At 40.0% G+C, this 26,107-nt stretch overlaps 1 protein-coding gene across 1 annotated transcript in view; it reads right to left on the bottom strand.

The window, feature by feature from the left end:
- Positions 1–26,107, bottom strand: part of mylk3 (myosin light chain kinase 3) — a 47,898-nt gene that overhangs the window by 6,965 nt on the left and 14,826 nt on the right. The window contains exons 6-11 of the mRNA XM_059993479.1: positions 20,857–20,950; positions 18,834–18,943; positions 16,305–16,446; positions 15,699–15,769; positions 12,669–12,797; positions 4,351–4,503 (exon numbers count right to left, since the gene is read on the bottom strand). Coding sequence (XP_059849462.1) covers positions 4,351–4,503; positions 12,669–12,797; positions 15,699–15,769; positions 16,305–16,446; positions 18,834–18,943; positions 20,857–20,950 — 699 coding nt within the window. The remainder of the gene's footprint in view (positions 1–4,350; positions 4,504–12,668; positions 12,798–15,698; positions 15,770–16,304; positions 16,447–18,833; positions 18,944–20,856; positions 20,951–26,107) is intronic.

Raw genomic sequence — 26,107 nt, 5'->3', positions numbered from 1 at the left:
TAAATGGGAGAGGGGAGAAGAGAGAATGGCCAGGCTGAGTGGGGTCTTCCATTTTGCTGAAGCAACGAGACAACAGAGGGGAAGCTGGTTCTGTGCCCCGAGGCACACAGTAACTTATGATTAGCTGTGAACTGTAACATTAGGGCCAAATGTGTCTTGCTGGCCTTTTGCTATAATTGGGAAGGAGATATCCACCTGCACAAAATTAAATAGAGTGGATTCCAGTTAACTGAGACACATTGGGACCAGTACATTTTGGCCCAATTAAATGGCTGCCCCATTTGGTCAAAGTTTCATGAAAAAGCTAAAAATGTACAAAAGTGACAAGCTACCATTTAACTGAGGAACAAATTATGTACCTAAATGAAATACAGAACAAATTTGGACACTACCAATACTACTATAGTACTACAGTATTATAAAACTGTAATATAATATTTTGGGCTGCGACCCTTTATCAGGATTGTTTACCCTTTCCCATAGATGCTGCTGGCCTGCTGAGTTCCTCCAGCACTTAGTGTGTGTTGCTTTGGATTTCCAGCATCTTCAGATTTTCTCATGCTTGTTAACTTTACTCAGTTGTATACAGTGGATTCTGTTAATTAGGCCATCAGCTAATCGGATACTATAAAACTGTAGTTCCTAATAGTTACCGATGGAGGAATTCGTGCACAGTATGCCACCAATGGACTGTAAAGGAACAAAACCGGCGCAGACACCTAATGGACTGCTTTCATACAATGCTTTCAAAAACTGCATCCTCCAAAGCTTTATTTTCATTGTTATAGACAAGATGATTGTTGATACATTCAAATTCATTGTAGTTCCTAACTTGTTGAAGTAGTGAAATTGTTTCATTTTCACTTCTGGCCTCAATGCCCAAATCCGCAGTGAGCAAAACAGTTCTGAATTGTCTTACTGCTTATTTCTCACCAACTATCAATGACAAAAATCACTGCTTTTGGAACAGAAACACACACAACTGATGGCATTTAAAGACTTCACTCTAAATATGACACAGCGTCTTGACAGCCATGAAAGGGCATGTGATTGAAGCTGGTCAGGGACTTCAGCAACAGTCCCCTGTCCCAATTAAGCAGCCCAAATAAACAAAAGGAATTCAGGTTATCTTCTCGATTGGTTTTTGTCCTTTAAGTGTTGCCCCAAACAAAATGGCTGCCTGATTAACCAATGGTCCAGTTAACCAGGATCCACTATATTCAACCGGGTAGAGTGAAGTTTACAAGCACAAGAAAGTCTGCAGATGCTGGAAATCCAAATCAACAGACACAAAGTGCTGAAGGAACTCAACAGATCAGTCAGCATCTATGGGAAAGGCTAAACTGTTCTGATGAAGGGTCTCAGCCCAAACATCGACTGTTTGCTCTTTTCCATTGATGCTGCCTGCCATGCCAAGTTCCTCCAGCAACCTGTGTGCGTTGCTTCTGAGAAAAATTTACATTACCTGCATGTGAAAATGTACTTCCATAAAAGTTGCTGCACAATCTAGTGACATTAGCATGTGTCAGACTGATTTTTTACCACGTTGATGCACAGTTTAAAACTGACGATGAACTGATCTGGGCCATTTATGGATTGTCACTTTATATTAGCCAGCAACTTCTTGAAGCTAGTTCCAAAAATTTGGTTATCAACAACTTAAAAACATTAAAGATTGAAGATTAAGGATTAGCTTTATTTATCATAAGTTCAAGTTCAAGTTTATAATCACTGGGCTGAATATGGATATAACCAAACAGAACAAAGTTCCTCCAGACCACGGTACACCCACAATACATATATCACACACAGTAGATAAAACAAAATATCACCATAAATAAGTTCATAAAATATAATCTAAAATGCATGTGAAGTGTGCAGCACAGGTAAACAAACAGCTCACAAACAAGAGAAAATCTGCAGATGCTGGAAATCCGAGCAACACCCACAAAACGCTGGAGGAAACTCAGCAGGCCAGGCAGCATCTAGGAAAAGAGCACAGTCAACGAAGGTTTTTGGTCCGAAACGTCAACTGTACTTTTTTCCATAGATGCTGGCTGGCCTGTTGAGTTCCTCCAGCATTTTGTGTCTGTTACACAATAAACAGCTCACCGTCCTAGTGACAAGACCTTGGTGGTGGCAGGATAGTCATTAGACTCACTGGGGGCTGGCAATGTGGAAGCTGTTCCCCACTCCAGCAGTCCCAGTCCTGATGTCCCTGTACTTCCTTCCTTGACGTTAGTCAAAGTCTCTCTTATCTCAATTATCATTGTTGCCAAGGAGGCCAACCACTGTTGTTTCATCAATGAACTTGATGACGTGGTTTGAGCTGGATATGGCAGGGCATATACATTGAAACATACAACAAAATGTGTATTTGAATCAAGAATGTGTTGTGGGCAGCCCAGAAGTTCCACCATGCTTCCAGCACCAATGTAGCATGCCCACAACCTACTAACCCTAACTCGTACATCTTAGGGATGTGGGAAGAGACTGGAGCGCCTGGAGGAAGCCCACAGGGAGAGTATACAAACTCCTTACAGACAACTGCAGGATCTGAACCCTGATCTTAGAGCTGGCACTACCATTATGCTAACTGCTCACTAACAAACCGCCCCACACAGAGTTCAGATGATTCATCTTTAGATGGAAAGTTCAGCTTTCAGTTAAAAAGCTCCTTTTTACAGACAAGGTGGATTGGAAAATTGAATCTGTCCTCTGTTTAAGGATTCCTGCTTGAAGGTATAGCTAATCATAAAACTTAGAATCAGGTCTAAATATTGTGGGTTTGATGGTAGGTGCTGCAGTCAAATATTTCTTTAATAGGACTAGCTATGAATGATGTAAAATTGTGCAAAATCTGAGAGCCTTCAAAGCAATCCTTGAAAGTTTCTTCACAATAGCATGAATCCATATAAACACAGTTTACCGTAAACTCGAAACCAGTAAGTACGTGCAACATATTCTGAAGCCATAATACGTTGCCAGATCATTGTGCCTTTTTTCAAAATAGGTGGGTACTGCTATTATAAACTGATGTGCATTTTTACATTATGGTTTTTAAACAAACTCTGAGCATCTGTTCTAATATTTCACAAGAGCACACTACCTTTTAATTATGGTTGATATTAAACATGTAGTAAAGTATTCTGTGTCAACCACAATCAACCAATATGCCCAACTTTGAATCTTGAGAGCAGGAAGACCGATACATATTTTTTTAAATCTTTGAATCGTGAATCCAGAAAATTCTCTGGACTGTTAATTATAGAATGACCAGAGGCACAATTTAATTTCCTGCAAATGCACCTGACAATGCTGGGTTTGAGCATAGGTAAGATTTTAAATACCAGTCCTCAACTGGGTGCTATTGATTAGCTGTTATTCATTTTAGGAGTAAAGATCCCTCACAGATCCACTCATTAGCACCAAGAAAAGGCTGTTGATGCTCAAGTAAGTTCAACAGTGGGAGATAGTATTGATGATCTCATGGCTGAGATGGAAGGGAATAGCAAAGGCCCATGGTTTACTCATAGCACTGTATCAGGAGAATCGGCAAGTTATTTATTGTTAATGCTCTCACTAACTTGGGAAATGGAGGGTGCCTTCCATTCTCAAGAACACCATTAATGGCAGTGTCCATGAGAGGACTCATATGTGCAATTTTTAGTAAGGCTCTCTTCAAAGTCTACCTGAAATATTGACAGCTTTCAAAACTGGGGACTCAATGAAGCGAAGCTAAGTAATTTTGATGTCTATCCCTTTAAGGTTTTGTAATTCTGAAAAGTTCTATAATAAACACTTTGTAGAAGAGTGGAATACTGAAATTTGCAAAATTAAATGTCTGTCAGATATATTTTCTAAAGTGGGGGAGGGCTTACTGGTTCCATTGTAATAGAAACAAAGTGGGAAAAGGACATCGTTCTTTTTTTGTCTTGTGCATAAATCCCTAGCTTCTACCAAAGGATTTCTCCTCAATACCTATCAGAAGACTTTTGTTAGTTATCAAGTTTCCACAACTTTCTGTCGTTTTCTTCTCACCATCATTTATAGGAAAGAATAATTCTTCAGATCATTCCCAAAGACCAAATGACAAAATTTTCTTTGCTCCCAGGCGTTCTTCTATTTTCTTTAGTAGATTTTGTTTATTTAATAACTCATTTTTTGAACCACATGTGCACAGGAAACCTGCAGATGTAGGAAATGAAAGAAATTTGCCCATGGAAGCTGAAGAACTACTATAGACTAAAGCATGTCAGTATTGGCACAAGACTAATTAAAATTTAGGCCTTCATAAATGTTACAAAAAGAAGAATCACTGCAAAGAAAATTATGTTTTATATGTCTTACCATTTTTCTTTCACTAGAAGGTTTGAAACAAATTCTTTTGCTTCCTCGGAAACATTTTCAAATCCTTCGTCATCAAATTCCCAGTTTGCATTGATAACATTGTTCATGGTTTCAGTGTCATGATCACCCAGGAAAGGGGATAAGCCACTCAGCCTGGAAAAGCAAACATCCATCATCACCCACTGTAATGGAACAGTAACTACTGCTAAAAGTATGTCTCTGAAAGGAATGACTTAATAGAGTAGAAAGCCTTTTCCGATCCCATGTTTTCTGCATAATACATTCAGTGCTTAGGAAACTCAGGAGCTTGTTAACAGTAGACAGCTAAGGGCTAAAATAATCTACATTGCTCACAGCATACCCCAATCCTGACAAACCTTACTCAAATATAAATCTACTTTTTCTTCTTCTCCCCATTTTATCCTCTTTCCTCCTGGAGAAGACAAACAAGGCCACTTGCACAATCGTTGACATACCATATTGTGGGAGCCTATTCCCCACAACATACAGGCCCTGCAAGGAAACATCCTTGGAAGATCTGTGAATTCTTCAACAAGAGTACGTGCTTGCAATAGCATTGCCCAAGTGAACAGCAGGTGAACTGTTATTAATGGACAAAGCCGGTTTTATTTGAATGAAGAATGGCTAAAGAGGTGCTGCATTTCTGGCTGTATTTGGTGCTACTTTTGTATAATCTCACATTTTATGTAAGACATAGACAATCCAAAAACAAGGCAATTATTTAACAGAAACAGCGGAGTAACAAACCCACAGTTTTGTTGCAAAGCTAATAACATCAGTGGCTATCTTAGTGAAGTTCAAATTAAATTCATTATCAAAGCACATATACTGTATGTTGCCATATACTGCCTGGAGGCATTTTTTTGCATGCATTTACAGGAAAAAATGCAATCGAACTTTACAAAAAACTATATATGCACAGAGACATAGACTGATAAACAACCATGTGCAAAAGACAAACTGTGCAAATAAAAATAACACTGAGGCCACGAGCCCTTGAAAGTGGTAATGGTGAATGAAGAAATCCATGGTAGTTCAGGAGCCTGATGGTTGTAGCATATTAACTGTCCCTGAACCTGGTGAGGTGGGGCTAAGGCTTTGGTACCTGCTGTATGATGGTAGTAGCAAGACAGCATGGCCACGATGGTGGCATCCTTGATAATGGATGCTGCTTTTTGTGGCAGTGTTCCATGTAAATGTACTCAATGGTGAGGAGAGCTTTGCCTCTAAAGGACTGGGCTGTATCCGCACCTTCTTTTTCCCTTCTTGAACATTAGAGTTACCATACTAGGCCATGATACAGCCAGTTAGGATACTCTTCACTAAGCATCTGCAGAAGGTTGTCAAAGTTGTTAGCGGCATGCCAAATCAATACCAGCTTCTAAGAAAGTAGAGGTACTACTGTGCCTTCTTTGTGATGACACCTACAGTATGTGCCAATCCTAGGAAAGGTCAGGAAGATCCTCTGATATATTGATGCCAGGAAATTTAAAGCTACTGACCCTCTCCACCTTTGATCCTCTAATGAGAACTTACTCATGGGCCTCCAGCTTCTTCGTTCCATAGTCAATAACCAGCTCTTTGATTTTGCAGACATTGTGTAAGAGGATGTTACGGCACAACTAAGCGAGATTTTCAATCACCCTCCCACATGTTGATTCTTTACTACCTTGGATTCAGCCAACAACAGGGGTGTCATCTGCAAACTTAAGTTCAGTAATGGGCTGTGCTTAGCCACACGATCATTAGTATAGTTTGAATACACCTTATCGAAAATGCTTAGAGCCAGAAATGTTTCAGATTTAGGATTTTTTCAGGTTTTAGAATAGTTAATGAGATAGTTTGGGTTCGTCCTCATTTCCGACTCTGAATTTCTCTGCTAGTGGTTAGGAGTCTTTCTCTTACGCTTGTTCATAACATATATGTCAACAGTAAAAATTATTACATACCATTAATATTCTGAAAATATGTGTGCAGGTTAACAAAAGCAGCTCAGCAGTTGAACACCAACAAACAATGGCAGGCTTTCATTCTCCACCTATGATGTCGTATTTAGATTAAAAGACAGTATACTGTATTCGTATTTTACTTCTTTTTAGGTTTTATGTAAGATATAAAAATAATCAGCATTGTGACTTGTTCTGATGTTAGATTTTCATCAGCAACAATTTTTGCAAACTCAATGAATCTCTCTGCTGCTTCGTGATCAGATGCTTTACCTTTAAAAATTTAATGCCGTGTCACTTCTGAAATTTCTGCAACCAGCCTGCTGAATATTCACAAGTACCTTCCATTTTCAGTTCACCATGATAGATCTTCACTCATTTCATGATTAGCATATCATTAAGCAGCAAATGTTCACTCCAACGCTGACCAATCCACTCTTTCAATACACAATCAAGATCTTTATTTTTCACTTTATGCAGCATTTTTCTACTTCTCATTAAGTCTGTTCATTACATATATGAGATCACTTCTCAGAACTGTCTGTGAAGTACAGTGACCCATGCAGCACCAGAGAACTTTGTGATGTTCCCAAGATTCATGTGGGAACTTCAGTGCTGTGTGGAATATTCCATTTATGATTTCAAGTCAGCACTCAAAAAAGTTTTGGATTTTGGAAATTCTGGATAAGGGGTACTCAACCAGTATAAAGTGAACAGAATAGGAGGCCCTTACTTACAAATACTTTAATAAATAGATGGTTGTTTCATCCATTTATAAAGGTATTTATGTTTCACAAGGAGAATTCTTTTCTTATACTGTTGTCAGTACATAAATGCGGCATGCACAATTGTTGCGATTATAGATTCCGTTTCCGGTGATAGAATGACCAGGGATCTTACTCTTATTATTCATCCTTAATTGTGCTTGGGAAGGTCAATATGGACCTCTTTCTTCAACTGCTACAGTCTCTGTGGTGAAGTTTATTATGTTTTGAACTCCAGAAAATAATTAAATGAAAAACATGGGAATCCAAGAGAACAAGTATGTTACATTTTTATTTTTAGTGAGGTGCGTACTTATGATGTGGTATGCCATTCACATACTTTTATATATAACACTAAATTAATTAGTTAAACAAAGCAAAGGTTTCAATAGGTTACATTTAATGTCGGAGAAATGGATACAATATACATCCCAAAATTCTTTTTCTTCACAGACATCCACAAAAACAGAGGAATGCCCCAAAGAATGAATGACAGTTAAGAAGTTAGAATCCCAAAGATGCCCCCCCAAATTCCCCTCCCACACACAAGCAGCAGCAAGGAAACTACCCCCCCCACCACCCCCAACCACCAGCACTCTCCACTGAGCACTCAAGCGTGCAGTCTAGCAGTACCCCAAAAACTACTCATTCACCCAGTAATTTGACATACCACAGGCTCTCTCTCTCTCTTCCTAATGCTTAATCAAATGATATACAATACTACTGAAATATTAAATACACAACATTCCTCTCAGTTTAGCTCTAAACTCCAAATTAATATAGAGTACATGCTAACTCAAATATGTAACATTTTGCTCTCCAGTCATCTTATACACACAGTATACTATATAACTACTATATAGCCATCCACAGCATAGTAAATTTGAAATTGTCCCATTCAGGCCTAAAGATTTAATCACTGTATGGAGGACTTCTTACCCTTGTGGGATAATGTCTTGACAAGGGGAGGTGGGAGTGGTCACTCTCCTTGGCAGATGAGACTTGAGGCTGTGAAACAGTCTCTGTTACTGGGGCCTGCTCTGTGGTGGTTACAGGAGTTGACTCTGGGTCTGCAGGAAGTGGTTCCGACAGCTCTGGACACCCATGAACCCATTTTTGATCACCTCTGCAGTCCTTCGCCAAGACTACTTGCCCAGGAGTGAAACACCAAACCTCCATGCTCGAGAAGCCCTCGACTTGGCTCAGCTCTTTGTGCTGCATGCTCCTTCTAAGTTTGAATTTGGGGAGATCCAAGTGTGAGCACAAGGGACGTCCCAGGAACCACATAGCAGTTGCATTGTTGGTTGTGGAATGTGCTGCATTGCGATATGAAAGGAGGAAATTGGCGAGAGTCTGATTCGGTGTCAGTGTAGTGCGTTCTGCTGACGTTGCTCGTAGCGTGTTCCTGAGACGCTGGATAAACCTTTCTGCCAAGCCATTTGTAGCTTGGTTGTATGGTGCAGATATAATACCTCTTAATTCCATTCATTTTCAGGAATGACTGAAACTGTTCCACAACAAACAGTGGTTCATTGTCACTAACTAAGTGTACTGGAACAGCAGTCCTTAAGAAGAGGCTTTTCAAAACATCAACTGTGCAAGGCTGTAGTGGGGAGTGGGGGGCCATTGGGAACATTTCTGGCCATTTTGTAGCTGCATCCACTGTTATCAAGAAATTTTCTCAGCACATTTGTGTAAACCTCATTTGTCAATAGTATGACCACAGTAAGCAATGCTTGGTTTAAATAATCCACACTTGTTGCATCTGAGCCCATCATCTTCTAATCTTTTTAACACTATCTTGAGATTTCGGAGATGTTCCTTGTCATCCTTACTGATAACAATGATGTCTGCTAGGTAGCACCAAGTGCCTAGACAGCCTTTCAACACCTGGTCCATAGCTTTCTGCCAGAGTGCAGGTACAAATGCTACTCCAAAAATAAGCATATAAGTGATAAAGTCTTTTGTGTTTATTGTGAGGGACACTTTAGACTCTTCTTCCATCTCCATCTGCGGGTAGATCACAGCTTAGTATGCTTTGCCAAAGTGTTTCCCTCCAGAGAAGTTTGCAAAGATATCCTCTCTCTTGCGTAGAGGATATTGATCTACTTTTAGCACTGGGTTGATGGTGAACTTAAAATCACCACAGATCCTGGCAGACCCATCGTTGTTGGCTACTGGAGCCACTGGCATTAACTATGAACTCTACTCAACCTTAGAAAGAATTCATTCTACCTCCATGTGATCTAGTTCACTGGCTACTTTATCATGGTATAAAGAACTGGATGGGAATTGGAAAAACTTTGGTGTGGCATTTTCACTTAACACTATTTTCCCCTTGATATGTTTGAGTTTTCCAGTACCATCCTTGAACACTGCTGTAGCATCATCCATTACCTCTCTTAACTTGCTTTCAGCTGACTCTACTTCAAGGCTTGTGGTATGCAGATGGTGGATTGCTCTCCAATCAATTTGTCATTGTCTCGGTCACTCACCCCCCCCCCCCCATAGTGCTGGCCCACCTGTTATTACCACATACAAGCCCAATTTGGCATGTTGGTTACTGTATTTCACTGTAACAAACGTCATTCCCACAGGAGTTATCTTCTGCAGCGTAAGTTTTCAGTTGGATATCTGCAGGCTTCAGTTCAGTATATTTAAAATGTCATTCAAAGTCATTTTGTAGAATGACTGAATCAGCTGAGGCAGTGTCCCATTCCATTTTAATTAATTTGCTGTTCACTTCTGGTGTAAGCCATGTTGCTTGTCTCCAGTTAGTTTTCACATTGTAAATCTCAAGGCTACTCAGTCCTGTGTCACTCTCATCAGTATCAGATTTTTCATCAACAGCATGCAGATTAGCACTCTTTTGAAACTACAACTTGACTTTTTATCTTTTTCTCTTCCCAGTTTAATTTTTGTCTGCCCGACATGGGCTTTGTATGTATTCTACTTTGCAAGCTTCATCTTTAAACCTGCATTGGTCTGGCGTATGTGAGCCCTGAGCACAATTTGTTCAGCCAGTCAGGTTTTGGTTTAGACATTGCAATTTTGTTCATGCCCACTTTCATTCCTGACTACAAATCAGTTGCATCTCTGGATGCTGTTTCCATTAATAATGATTTCAACTGCACTTATAAATGTGGACTGTGCTTCAGTTAGGACCCATTTTTGAATGCTTTCTTGTAAGTTCCCACCAACTAAATTGATTACATCATTAAACCCATTACTGAAATGACAATGCTCAATCTCTTCAATTCAGCCATGTAAGATGAAATGGCCTCCCCTTCCTTTAGATTCTGCTTGTGAAACCTAAAGTGTTCTGCAATCAACAATGGTTTCTGTTCTAAATATTACTCTCATGATATTAGCAAAACTCATTTCATCTGGCTTAGTAAGAGCAGTTAAACTTCAAGGCTTTTTCACCTACTAAACTCAGCAAAACTGGCATCTGCCTTGCACTGGCTATTTCATTTGCTTCAAAATACTGCTCAATTAGCTCAGTATTTATATTCCAGTTATGCATTATGCAAATAAATGCATCTATCTTTCCAACATAGTCAGCCATTTCTGTTTTTTAATTTATTATCATTATCATATCCTCACTGTTTATGAACCTCTGAATGTTATCCTGATTTTTTTTTAACTTGACTGTCTCCCTCCTCTTGTAAAGAAATGCATTCTACGGTTCAACAGGTTTAGACCTGTGGTTCATTTTGAATCTTACTCCTCACCGCTAATATGTTGTGTAACTCTAAAACATAAAACAAATCAAATGAAAAACATGTTGGGAAAACAGTGTCTACTTCGCTTTTACTTTAGTGAGGTGTGCACTTATGACGTGGTGGTGTGATGACATACAGTGTGCCATTCTTGTACTTTTATTTATAAATCATGATCAATTATGTAAATGACAAAGAATACTTAATCAAACTATATATTTTCAATATTACTGACATAGTAAATACACAACAAAGTTGACCCAGTATCAACAAAGATATGGTAATGTATATCTAAATCAGGGTAGAGTATGAAAAATACTGGCACTTCAAACATAGGAGGGCTTCAGATGGTTAAGGTGAAACACTGGCAAATGAGACTAGTTCGGATGGGCACCCTTGTTGGCATGAAAGGCCTATCTACATGATGTATGACTCGATGAGTTGCAAATAGTGGCTTTCTTATGGAACCACTGTCCATCCCCTTCTACAGACAGAGGTTGTTAGCTTGGAAGGTACTGTTGAACAAGCCTTGGAAGACTGAAGCAGTGCACTTTGCAGTTGATACTGTTGCTATGGTACATTGGTGGTGGAGGGGGGGAGGGGAATATTTAGCATGGAGGGAAGATTGAGTGTCAAGACAATGCCAATCAATATTTTTGTACCCTACTCTACCAATTGTTGATGTTGTTTGATTGAAGTTTAATCTTGAATAAACAGTAAATTGAATACATTGACTTATCGACTTAGGGGGAAGGAGACTTCCGTTCTTCAGAAATATCTGGGCAGACAGCAACTGGGCTCCTTATGATGTTATCTAACATGGATATAGACATCAAATAAGATGGGTCTCTGTGCACAAGCGCATTCGTTTCCCCTGCTTCTGAATAACGCAAATCAGAGAGCTAATCAATCATGAGGCTTTTGGTACAGGTCTTACAAAACAAAGACTTTGCTCAATTAGTATTCCTGATGTTATTTGTCTGTTAGCCAAAAACAGAGAGCTAGAGGTTATATTGATTCAGATATCACCATTGTAATGATAGGGATATTGTCAACATTTTTCATCAAACTGACAGCAAATTCCTGAGAATGCTCATGAATAGGTTGGCACAGAAACCCTTTTGAGGCTATCAATAACACCTGGTCCATTGCTTTGGGTATTCCCTTGTATAATCGCCAAAATCAATGTCAAAAATTATACAAACTTTAAAATTTTACAAACTAAACTGCAAATATCCTTTGATTGCTGTGCATTGTCAAGGTGCTGGCATGCGAGCCAAACCCAGTAAACTCCCAATCATATGTTACTTTTATGTCTATAGTTCACTTCAAACACACAATTTCAAAATTCTTTGGATCTTCAAATGAATAACAAATATTACATTTTATTTATTGAGATGTTATTTTGCTATTTCGACTCCCTTCTCAATCTTATACATATGTTCCAACTAGTTTTGTGGTCTGCAACATGTTAAAAGCATTAGATTAAAAAAAGTTTCTATCTCCCAGTTTGTGGACTTTGAGCCTTCTCCATTGTTTTTGCTGCTCAGCCAGTTTGATAGCGTTGTTGATACTGGATATCAGGGACCCCATTATTTCATTTCTGACCAACCAATATCAGGACAGGGAAAATTCATGCCACATTCACAGATAGTTTTGTTTAACATCAGCAACCAGTGCCATTCTTTCACCCTTATTAAAAAATGCAGGCCAATAGCAAGAATGTGACCATCCTGACAACCCACATAATATAGTTCTTTCCCTACTCCTGTATAAAATTGACTCTCATTCATTTTAATTTTAAGTCACTCCTTCACATGCTCCACCTAGGATAGAAGGTAACTTACGATGTATTTGATACTCACAACATATAGGTGATAACTCCCACACTCCACATATCAGTGGAGAATGAAACATAATCGTAATTCACCACTTCTGGGGCAAGGAATTCCGGGGTACCAAAATTAATTTTTAGTTTTTCTCTTGGCTTATACCTGAAGAAAGAAACAATTTGTCTTCAGTTAAGAACATAGAGCATAAAATATAGAACACTAGAGCATAGTACAAGCCCTTCGGCCCTGGATATTATGATGACCTTTTAATCAATTCTAAAATCAATCTAACCCTTCCCTCCTACATAACCCTTCAATTTTGTATCAAGCATGTGCTTATCTAAGAGTTTGTTACATGTCCCTAATGTACCTGCCTCTGCCACCACTGAGAGGCATTCCGAGCACCTGCCACTCTCTGTATAAAGACCTTACCCCTGACATCCCCCCTATACTGCAATCATCATAAAATTATCAACCTTTTGTTAGCCATTTCTGCGCTGGGAAAAAGTCTCTGGCTATCCACTTTTTCTATAGTAAGAGGTTAGATCTGTTCCACATTTTTAAATTTCTCTTAATGCTGTAACTTTCCTTAAACAGTTGAGCAGTGCAGTAAAGGAGTGGAGTTAGAGAAAGCAGAGAAGTGCTCCAGTATAGACATAATATATTCTGCAACTTAGCATAATAAACAAGGCAAGTAAAGTGGACAGTGAGCATTGCTGGAACGTGCTCTCAGATTGAATTTGAAATTGTTTTGGAAGAATCCACACCAAGGCTTTCCCTTTGTTGTGTCATTTACATGAGAATTTAGCTGTTGGCATAAAAAATATCATTACAGCTGGGTCCGTATCATAAGAATATCTAATTCAGTTAATCAGTGTATTACAGATGTAAAAGATGTTAAAATAGTCACAGTCTTGGTTTGCACTTTTTCTACTGCATCATCTGCAACAAATCCTGAAACAGCTGCTATTGTATTTGTTAATGGCGCGCGATAACTTGGGTTAAGGGTTCAATTCCTTGCTACTGAATAATACCTCTGAATTTAAAGGGGCAAAATTTTAGTTTCTTTTTACCGTGTATTTCAGATTGATAAATATAATTACCTTCACAGCAACCTTACAGTTGTGTTTTCACATAATTTATACCCACACGCACAAAGTGCTGGAGGAACTCAGGAGGAGAGGCAGCATCTATGAAGAGGGAAAAGCAGTCGACATCCCTGATCAAGACCCTTCACCAGGACTGAAAAGGAAGGGAGGAGAAGCCAGAATAAGAATGCGGAGGTGGGTGAGGGGAGAGGAAGGAGTACAAGCAGGCAGGTGAAATCAGGGTGAGTGGGAAGGTTGGTGGACGGTGGAGGGGAGATGAAGTAAAAAGCTGGGAGGTGATAGGTGGAAAAGGTAAAGGGTTTAGTGAAGGGGGAATCTGATAGGAGAGAAGAGTAGACCATAGGAGAAAGGGAAGGAGGAGGGTCATCAGAGGGACATGTTGGGCAGGTGAGGAGAAGAGATGGGGTGAGAGAGGATCCAGAATGGGAATGGAGAAGAAAGAAGAGGGAATGAGTTAGAAATTACTGGAAGTCAGAGTAATCAATGTTCATGCCATCAGGTTGGAGGCTATCCAGATGGGATATGAGGTGTAACTCCTCCAACTTGAACTCCTCATCATTGCAGTAGAGGAGCACATGTCAGAATGGAAACGGGAAGTTAAATTGAAATAGTTGGCCTCTGGGAAATCCCACCTTTTGCAGCAGACAGGATGGAGGTCCTTGCCAAAGTGGTTCTCCCCCCCCCCCCCCAATCTAAGTCATGTCTCACCGATACAGAGCAGGTTGCACTGGGAGTACCATTCTGACTTGCAGGTGAAGTGTTGCCTCACCACGAAGGACTGTCTGGTGCCCTGAATGCTGGTGAAGGAGGAGTCTTAGGGACAGATATAGCATCTGTTCCCGTTGCAGGGGTAAGTGCCAGTGGGGAGGGTCAAGTGGACATGTGAGTCACATAGAGAGCAATCCCCAGCGGAAGGTGGAGGGAGGGAAAGGTGTGTTGTTCAGTGGTAGGATCCCATTGTAGACAGTGGAAGTCATGTTGTGCTGGATGCAGAGGCTTGTGGGGTGGTATGTTTCCTTTGTTTCCAGTCTTGATTACGAGTCTCAACCTGAAACGTCAACTGTCTATTACCCTGCGTAGATAATACCTGACCTACTGAGTTCCTCCAGCATTTTGTGTGTGCTGCTCAAGATTTCCGACTGTATGAATACATAATTTATAGTTTGTGTTATTGTTTGCTTACAAATTCTAAAATAGTTGCCAAATACGTTTCCATGGATAATCATAACCTAAGAACCCTACCTCTAGACACTGATTTATGCGCCTGAAACATTCCAGTTCAGTCAGATGTGCAGATTTTCTTTCTGTTATGTCACCCTGTGTATAAGGGACTTTCCCCACTACAGACCAACAATACAGGAAGTGCTTCAATGGGTGCTTAATCTTCCCAAAGCCAGAAGAAAATTTGGAACACTAATAAAAGAAAACTGTACTTAAATTTATTGCCAGTGGGAGTTCCAACTGAAGGCCAGGATGTATGTATAAACAACAAAACATATCCAGTAGAAAGTTTAAGGATAGTAAAATTTAAAATACTCCTAATTGTTGGACATCTCTCTGGATATCTTAATTTTCCTTTCTGCCCCTGGTGTTTATCTGTAGGCACACTGAGAGGGTTCCACTTCCAAAGCAGAATTCGACCTCAGTCCTGCATTTTTGCACTATTTCCAGTTATAGCCTCTAGATGGCGGCAATGACCAGGAAATTAGCCTAATTTTGCTTCTATAAACAGAAGCACTGATACCAATATTCATTAAATGTCAGAAGCTGGTGGTCATTTCTAGATTTGCCAATACGTACACATATAAACTACACAGGTCTTTGCAAAATCTAGAATTGTACTTTATTTTAAAATACACTTTATTATTTACCAATGAACAGGGCTTTATCACAATCGTTTTAATTTAGAATGCTTGAAATCAAATAATTTATAATGAATATAAGTTAGCTTTACCTTCTGGCCAGACCAAAGTCAATAATCTTGATTTGATTTCCTGTGGTGTTTACACACAAAATATTCTCTGGCTGTAGACAAAAGAAAGGTATTTTTGTAAAGTCACATCTTCTGGTACGTGTAAGTGCCTCAGTCCAGTCCATCCTTAAAGTGCCCATAAATCATAAGACTAGCAAAATTAAAATGATCAAAATGTATTCCAATGTTTCACAAGAACTTTAATTCAATTTTTTTAAATACTTATATATTTAATGGTTATTTTATCCTTTGTAATTGTTGGCTTCATCTCCACCATTCCACTACCTGTCAAGCAACTATTCACCCTACTTCCAAGGATCTGTGTCTCTTTAGAGGCCTGCAGTGACCAACAATCTCATTATTACATCTCAAACTTGATGGCTGAAGAGAACTTTTATAAAGTTACACTTTGTTTAGGTTAGTAAAATTACTGTTGATTACCAATAAACCCTAACCAGATTACAGCCAAAGATCAAAAACTGAAAATAAAAATGCAAGTTTGATAATCATGAACCACAAAGAGATTATTGATTTCTTTAATTTCAATATTTTTTTGCTAAATAGAGAGATGTAATTTAAAAAATGTACCTTCAGGTCTAAATGCAGCACATACTGTTGATGTACGTATTGGATACCTTCACAGATCTGCTTCACAAAGATGATGGTGTCCAGTTCCGTGAGCTTATAGTTTTCATCAATGATTCGATCAAACAGTTCCCCACCTCCAACACTACAATCAATATAATGTAAGTTAAATTAACAGCACTTTCAATTAAACAGATATATTGCAAAGAAAACAGAATTTTGAAATAAAAGCCAAATTATTTAGAGTTTTGCTGTTAGAATTTAGTCTTGAGTTGTGGTTGTAAAACACTCACACCAGTTTTCCATCCCCCTTTCCTAATGATTTTCTTGAGAACTTCTTAATTTAACTTCTTGGATGCTGACAGAATTTATCACCTGTATCTAACTGCTCTTCGAACTGTGTGCCTTGCTTGGACAAGATTCAGCCACGCTGTTAGACCTGGAGTCACGTATAGCGCAGAATGGGGTAGGATGGTAAATTTCCTTCCGGTAGGACTTAATGCACTTTAGTTATTGGTACTAATGACAAGTTTAATTCCAGATTAGTAACTATATATTAAGGTTCAGACTTTAGCTATTTATTCTTATCCTCGGTGGTAGTGTGCCTTTTACGTACACCTGAGAGAGAAGATAGGGCCCTAATTTAACTTCTCATCCATTATTATCTTACGTTTTCAGTACTGTTGTGAAATGTCAATTGAAATTGTAGCTCCAAGTCTCTTGAATAGGCTTGACTCAGGCTGCTGTCTCTGTCCTAATGCTGACAACTGTTTCAGGCAGTTTTGATGCCTGAGATAGAACATATGCAAAAAGTTCATTGCAGGTACGTATGAAGTGCTCTGCTATCAGCATTTGTGTACGTCCACACGATGGAGTACTGAATGGAGTTCTGCTCTTCACTCCCCGATGCAACTATGACTAAATACTGAGAGATTTGAATGGTATGCAGCCTAGGGACTTAGTCATAAGTAGAATCTTATTCATAAGTATCCTTATCATGAAAACAATTTAAAATAAACTCCCTGGTATCATTGAAGGGGTGCTGGTGAGGATAATGCACAGTATTCACACGGCACCCAGCTTAAACTTGTCATTAAAATAAGCCCACTGAGCTCTGTACATGAATATAAATCCATGTTGGTAAGACTTGGGGAGTCAAGCGCTCAATACATGGAAGAGGTGTTTGTGCCGGAACATTCTCCTCCAGTATGTCATTATGGCCAGGGCTATGGAACTGAAAGTGAGCTGGAGCCCAATTGCCACTTCCAGGATGGTTCATTTCATTCGGAAAACGTAATGAGATTTTACTTAATTAACCTACTGACATCTTTTCCATATCTGGGGCACAAGGCATCATTCCTGTGCAATAGCAGAGCAACATGAATAATACTGTCTTCAGAGTGCTCCTATCTGACAATAACATGGTCACTTCAGTGCAGGACTGCACTAGAACATGTTCTAGGTAAGTATATTCTTTACTAGTATCCTTGGTAAAACACATAAAATGCTGGAGGAACTCAGCGGGTCAGGCTGCTTCCATGGAAATGAATAGATGGCTGAAATATTGGGCTGAGACACTTTTTCAGGATTTCCAGATTCTGCACACTTCCTTGTGTTGATAATTAGTATCATTGGTGCCCTGTACTGCGCCAACCCCATCCGCATCCACCCTAATGTTGATCCCAGTTCTCCAACCCTGCCATCATCCAACAACACTGAAAATTCCTGTCTCCATCCCACCACTCCCTCAAGAGATTGGTATTCAACAGCCATCCTGGACCTGATCATTGAAAGGATCAGGCCTTTCACATTTTGGCCCCAATATTATGCATAATAAACTCAATTATGACTGTGGCCACCAGCCTAATAAACTCGTTTTAAGGGAAGAATCAGTGATCAGCACACACATTTGTAGGCCCCCAGCTGTTGAACCTCACCTCTAAGGCTGCAGTAGAATTTTTAGGCCATAAATCTTAGTACTCATTTGATTCACTCTGTCACAAAGGTTAGTAACAGACTATTAGCAAATATACACCCAGCCACCTCCCATTTTTATTTTTATAACTACATGAATCATTTTGTGGGCAGCTCTTCAGGTTTCTGATTGTTTCTGCTAAGATTCATTGGAAGAACTGTTTACCCTTCCCTGGAGATGAAGCAAAGTTCCAACCTATGAAGGTTGAATCATATTCCCATCAAATTACCACCAGTGGAACAGTAAATAGTATCAAAGCTTCATGCATTTCAAGCAATAAAAAAATTGCGCACTCTAAGTTCCTGTAAAGTGAAGAAACAACCATCCCAGACCATTCTAGGAGTTCTACCCCACACCCAGATGCGAAGGCATGAATTCATAAACAATTCATTATCAATTGCGGTATTAGAAGATAAGTTGTTCCCCAAGTCAATAGTTTTGTTCTATTTGCATGGCAAACAATTTGAGGAGGTTGGCATGAATGACTCCAAAGTGCAAAGCACAAACAATGTCAGAATTGTAAAGTAATTTTCAGTGCAACTATCAAAACCACTTACTATTCCATAATCAAGGTGACGTTGTTCTTGGCTTCAAAGGCATCATAAAGCTGGATCAGGTTGACATGACTTAACTGATTCATGACAGATATTTCATTTTTTACTTCTTCCTAAGCCAGAAGACAAATCAGATTAAGAACAGGATGTTTAAAACAGTGACGCTTATTCTAAGAAATGTTAGGTTCAATGGTGCCTATTTTTCAGTATGTAGATGTACATTTATAGGGTAAATCATCTCATACAACATTTTGCAGAATACTTTAGCAGAGGGTGATGCTCTATCTAAATCCTCATTGAGCTGGCATGGTTGAACATCTGTTCAGTTGTTAAATGGGTCATTAGCTTCAGTTTTTTTTCTGATCGGCTTCCCAAGTTTGTTGGTACAAATGTACACAAGCCTTTGTGGTCTTGATGGGTGTTTCAAGATTCAGAAGCCTTCAGAAAGGCTTGGAAAGTGCTAATGGACTTTTTGCTAATGTCAAGACTTGGGAACAAGCTGTCAAAAATGGATGCATTTCTGGATATACTTCTTGGAAATCAGCTTTGGAGCTGAACAAGGTGCTGGAAGAGGGAGAGGGAATGAGAGTGTTGCTGCCTCCCAAGGTGGTCACGGAGCAATTTTCCTACCTGGATGTCAATGAAGCTTCAATGCCTCCTCCAGGATTTCCAAGTAAATTTTCTCAAGTAATATGGCCCTACAAGTGAGTGTGCAACACTTCACCTCTGATTGGGAAATGAAGCAGGTTGTGGAGTGTCAGTAGGGGGATCACATTGGGACCAGTCCTGGCATTCTATTATTTTTTAAACAATTATGGAAAAAGATAGGATTAGTCCATAAGTTGAAGTCTTAAACTGAGGCGAGGCTAATTTTAATGGGATCAGGCAGGAACTTGCAAAAGTTGATTGGAAGAGGCAATCAGCAGGTAAAGGGATGTTTGGCAAGAGGAAAGTTTATAAAAGTCAGATAGGCAGAGTTCAAGGCCAACATGTTCCTGTTACAGTGAAGGGCAAGGCTGACAGGATTAGAGAACCCTAGCTGAATTGGGATATTGAGGCACTGGTCAGAAAAATGGAGGATTATGTCAGGAATCGGCAACTGATTGAAAATGAAAGAACTACACGGGAAAAGAATCAGTCAGCCACAATTCACCGTAAAAGCTGCAACAGTGGGCCCGGCCGTACGATGCCACTGATGGCAAACACCAGCTAAAGGGTTGTGTGGCTCTTTAATTTATTATGTATATACTTAGAGATACACCCTCCTGCCCAGTGAGTCACACTGTTCATAAGCCCACCTAGTTAACACTAGCCTGATCAGAGGACAATTAACCTACGAACAGGCACACCTTCTGACTGTGGGAGGAAACCAGAGCACCTGGAGGAAACCCACTCAGTCACAGGAAGAACGTACAAACACCTTACAGGCGCCGCTGAAACTAAACTCTGAACTCCAGAATGCGCCGGGCTGTAATAGGCTTGCACTTTGTCAATATTCACTCTCACCTGTGCCAACAGGTTGAGGCTAGGCAGTTCTCCAAGGAGAGGGAGAGAAAAGAAATGGAAGGGTTACACCATTTACTTTTATGCTTCTACCTCTAGCCAAATACAGAACAGCAGACAGCAAGCTGAGTGGCCTAACACTGGATGAAAGAAACGCTGACTGTGCTCTTTCTCCATAAGGCTGGGGCATGATAAAAATTTCAAAACGATACAAGAAGAGAACTGACCTGTAAATAGTACTGAGTATTCCAAGAGGAAACAACATTATTAGCAACGTAGGGTGGATGTGATGCTGGGATTTACACTCACATAATGTAGTTCATTACAATCACTGTAGTTCACTACAATATCGTTGGAGCAGCCCAATTAGGAAAACCAAGCAAGTGATGAAGCACAGACAGGTAAATCGGAATCTGTATCATCCACCAAACTTACAGCACGAAATAGCATCAGGTTTCCGCAATTAAGTTGAATGAGAGAAGTGATAAACAGGAATGAAAATTATTTGAAGCATGGAATTTACCCTCTCCTTTGGTCCTTTAACCTTTATTATTTTGGCAGCAAGTTCAAGGCCTGTTGAGGTTTCCGCACATTTATGAACCTGGCCAAATCGACCCCTGCCAACATAAAGAAATAAAAATTAATTTACATAACAACTGGAAACCTTTGTACCATTTGCTAACATGATCTTAGTTAACAGCATCGTTATTATGTGGTTAGGACAATGTTTCCAAGCCCACAAAGAAAATTTTACACTGCACAGTGGACTATGTCAGTGGTTGTCAACATGGGCCATATGCACTCCCACCCCCAGGACAATGCCTGATTTTGTAGGGGCCACAGGAGATTTTAACTGGGCCATGAAAAGTTTAGTGTTTAAATGAAATATTACTAAAATATATGAATGAAAAAGAAATTAATATGTGTAATTTAATTAAAACCCGGAATGAGATTCATGGAAAATATGCTAGATGATGCAAATGAGGCAGCAAAAAAGCTTAGCCTGTTTGTGGGGGGGGGGGGGGGGGGCGGGGGTTGTTATCTCTGCTCTTGCTTGACCATACACAAATCACTGTTTACACCCTGCTGAGCCCTACTCCACATCCAACCACAAATCACTGATTATACAGTGAGCAGGCGGGTGCGACTCTCTAACAAAACCCTTACAAGGAAAAAACTGCAATCTCACATCAAGCAGGGAGACTATTATTGCCACTTTTCTTGGAAATCTCAAACTTTTCAGCTCAAATATCAGATGCCACAAGTTGCTGCAATTTCCCTCTCCAGCCACTCGTATACTAGAATTGCAAGATGATGATCTAATTGTACATCTTGATAATTTGAAACAATCGCAGTCTGATATGGAATTTCAGGTCAGAGACCTGCTGGAGATGCATGATCCAGATCGGGTGGTGGATCCATTTGGGGGGGGAATGTGAATGATGTTGACGTCACATTGCAAGAATGTCTTATTGAGCTGCAGAGTGATATAAGAGCTCAAGCAAAATCCAAACACAGCAAGCAAAGTTTCTGGATAACTAGAAGGGGATTGATGTGAAAAGGCTGGCATGGTCATGTTGCGGAAATCTAATTAAAATGGTTATTAGTATCACAAATGAACTGCTGATTGGGCGGGGCTGTCTGCAGCAAGGCCAGTCAACGAGTACACAGCAGGAGGGTGAGTCTGTTTGCCTTCTACTGACCCGTGTGTTATAATAAATTATAGAACACAACATAAAGGCTGCAGTTGGTGGAGTAAGATCATCTGTCAGAAATGGCTGAGCTGCAGAGAGGCAAGAACACATGAAGTGTACCTTTGCATCACTGTCTCCCACTACAGTTTCCACAAAATCCCCTGTTCATTGCTCATTTTAAAAACTGCTGTGCCGGGCTGGTTTCTTGCATCCACTGCATCGTCCAATGTCAGCACTTGGCTGCAGAAAGATTGGATGTATGGTCACATGACACTCTTGCTGCTGGAATAATGGCGGTCAACTTCGTCAAATCAAATGCCCTTCAAAATTGCTTTTTTTCAACAAACTTTGTGAGGAAAACAAAGATTTTGAATGGCTACTAATGCTTACAGAGATACAATGTTTATCAAAACATAATTGTCTTCCTCATTTTGTTGCCCTTTGGGATAGTATTGTAGCCTTTCTAAGTGATTAGCAGTTTGGAGAACAAATTGTTGCCCCAAAGTCTGACATATTTTATCCCATCAGATATATTTGAAAAACTGAATTTAATAAACACTTACAAAAAATAAACTTACAAACAAGAGAAAATCTGCAGATACTGGAAATCCAAGCAACAAACACAAAATGCTATCAGCCCGAGCCATCAACTGTACTTGTTTTTTCCATAGATGCTGCCTGGCCTGTTGAGTTCCTCCAGCATTTTGTGTGTGTTACAAGGAAAAAAACTGCAATCTCACATCATGCAGGGAGACTATTATTGCCACTTTTCTTGGAAATCACAAATGTTTCAGCTCAAATATTGGATGTCGCAAGTTGCTGCAATTTCCCTCTCTGGCCACTCATAAAGCAGAATTGCAAGATGACGATCTAATTGTATATCTTGATTCATTTGAAAAAATCGCAGTCTGATATGGAATTTCAAGTCAGAGACCTGCTGGAGATGCATGATCCAGATTGGGTGGTGGATCCATTTGGGGTGAATGTGGATGGTGTTGACATCACATTGCAAGAATGTCTTATTGAGCTGCAGAGTGATATAACAGCTCAAGCAAAATCCAAACACAGCAAGCAAAAGTTTCTGAATTACTAGTGATATTCCACAGCTCCAGGAGAAAGCAAAGTTGTTTTTAATTGGATTCCCCAACCCTTCTCTCGTTGGATGTGGTTTTAGACAAACTCTTCACCTGCTATCAAAAGCCTGGACTCATCTTGATGTTGTGAAAAGAGGAGATCTTCAATTATCTTTAATCAAGATACAGTTTTTCAAAAGCTTGCTAGTTTGTATCAGTCGCAAGGATCTCACTAAATACCCAAAGTAACAAAATTAAGTTTTTCAGTGCTGGTTGGAAGAATTGCAGGCTATTCTAGATTGGGTATTGAATAATGAGGAAGGGTTAGTTAGCAATCTTGTCTTGCGAGGCCCCTTGGGTAAGAGTGACCATAATACGGTGGAATTCTTCATTAAGATGGAGAGTGACATAGTTAATTCAGAAACAAAGGTTCTGAACTTAAAGAAGGATAACTTTGAAGGTATGAGACGTGAATTAGCTAAGATAGACTGTCAAATGATACTTAAAGGGTTGACGGTGGATATACAATGGCAAGCATTTAAAGATCGCATGGATGAACCACAACAATTGTTCATCCCAGTTTGGCAAAAGAATAAACCAGGGAAGGTAGTGCACCCGTGGCTGACAAGGGAAATTAGGGATAGTATCAAGTCCAAAGAAGAAACATATAAATTAGCAAAAAAAAGTGGCACACCTGAGGACTGGGAGAAATTCAGAGACCAGCAGAGAAGGACAAAGGGCTTAATTAGGAAAGGGAAAAAAGATTACGAGAGAAAGCTGACAGGGAACATAAAAACTGACTGTAAAAGCTTTTCTAGATACATGAAAAGAAAAAGATTGGTCAAGACAAATGTAGGTCCTTTACAGTCAGAAACAGATGAATTGATCATAGGGAACAAAGACATGGCAGACCAATTGAATAACTACTTTGGTTCTGTCTTCACTAAGGAGGACATAAATAATCTTCCGGAAATAGTAAGGGACCGAGGGTCTAGTGAGATGGAGGAACTGAGGGAAATACAGGTTATCAGGGAAGTGGTGTTACGTAAATTGAAGGGATTAAAGGCAGATAAATCGTCAGGGCCAGATGGTCTGCATCCCAGAGTGCTTAAGGAAGTAGCCCTAGAAATAGTGGATGCATTAGTGATAATTTTTCAAATCTCCTTAGATTCTGGATTAGTTCCTGAGGACTGGAGGGTGGCTAATGTAATGCCACTTTTTAAAGAAGGAGGGAGAGAGAAACCGGGGAATTATCGACTGGTTAGTCTGACATCGGTGGTGGGGAAAATGCTAGAGTCGGTTATCAAAGATGTGATAACAGCACATTTGGAAAGAGGTGAAATCAACGGACAAAGTCAGCATGGATTTGTGAAAGGAAAATCATGACGAATCTTGTAGAATTTTTTGAAGATGTAACTAGTAGAGTGGATAGGGGAGAGCCAGTGGATGTGGTATATACAGATTTTCAAAAGGCTTTTGACAAGGTCCCACACAGGAGATTAGTGTGCAAACTTAAAGCACACAGTATTGGGGGTATGGTATTGATGTGGATAGAGAATTGGTTGGCAGACAGGAAGCAAAGAGTGGGAGTAAACGGGACCTTTTCAGAATGGCAGGCAAAGACTAGTGGGGTACCGCAAGGCTCAGTGCTGGGACCCCAGTTGTTTACAATATATATTAATGATTTAGACGAGGGAATTAAATGCAGCATCTCCAAGTTTGCGAATGACACAAAGCTGGGCGGCGGTGTTAGCTGTGAGGAGGATGCTAAGAGGATGCAGGGTGACTTGGATAGGTTAGGTGAGTGGGCAAATTCATGGCAGATGCAATTTAATGTGGATAAATGTGAGGTTATCCACTTTGGTTGCAAGAACAGGAAAACAGATTATTATCTGAAAGGTGGCCGATTAGGAAAAGGGAAGATGCAACGAGACCTGGGTGTCATTGTACTCCAGTCATTGAAGGTGGGCATGCAGGTACAGCAGGCGGTGAAAAAGGCAAATGGTATGTTGGCATTCATAGCAAAATGATTTGAGTACACGAGCAGGGAGGTTCTATTGCAGTTGTACAAGGCCTTGGTGAGACCGCACCTAGAGTATTGTGTGCAGTTTTGGTCCCCTAATCTGAGGAAAGACATTCTTGCCACAGAGGGAGTACAAAGAAGGTTCACCAGATTGATTCCTGGGATGGCAGGACTTTCATATGAAGAAAGACTGGATCGACTAGGCTTATACTCACTGGAATTCAGAAGATTGAGGGGGGATCTCATTGAAACGTATAAAATTCTAAAGGGATTGGACAGGCTAGATGCAGGAAGATTGTTTCCGATGTTGGGGAAGTCCAGAATGAGGGGTCACAGTTTAAGGATAAAGGGGAAGCCTTTTAGGACCGAGATGAGGAAGAACTTCTTCACACAGAGAGTGGTGAATCTGAGGAATTCACTCCCACAGGAAACAGTTGAGGCCAGTTCATTGGCTATATTTAAGAGGAAGTTAGATATGGCCCTTGTGGCTAAAGGGATCAGGGGGTATGGAGAGAAAGCAGGTACAGGGTTCTGAGTTGGATGATCAGCCATGATCATACTGAATGGCGGTGCAGGCTCAAAGGGCCGAATGGCCTACTCCTGCACATATTTTCTATGTTTCTATGTTTCTAGAATATTATACAGTGTATATTATAAATAAAATAAAATATCCTATTTGCGGCTCTGAAATATAGTTTTATTTTTCATAGACACCTGTAACATTATATTTAACATATAATACCTATCAAAGTTAAAAGGATGGGGGGGGCCACAAAGGCGGAGTTCAGGAGGGTTAATGGCGCCTAATGGCGACCCCTTTGGTTACGTCTTCAGAAACAGCTCTACTTCCATCTTTAGTATCTCTATTTTTCCCTTTCAGTGTTCCTTTGAAGACCCTGACCTGGAGTTACACGCTGACTATGGTTCTTTGCAGGAATGGGACTCGGGCTTTCGTAACCGGCCGTTGTTCGGCACGCCAACGGC

The sequence above is a fragment of the Hypanus sabinus genome, chromosome 17, assembly GCF_030144855.1.
Source record: "Hypanus sabinus isolate sHypSab1 chromosome 17, sHypSab1.hap1, whole genome shotgun sequence".
Lineage (NCBI taxonomy): Eukaryota > Metazoa > Chordata > Chondrichthyes > Myliobatiformes > Dasyatidae > Hypanus > Hypanus sabinus.
This window is presented reverse-complemented; position numbering and strand designations above follow the sequence as displayed.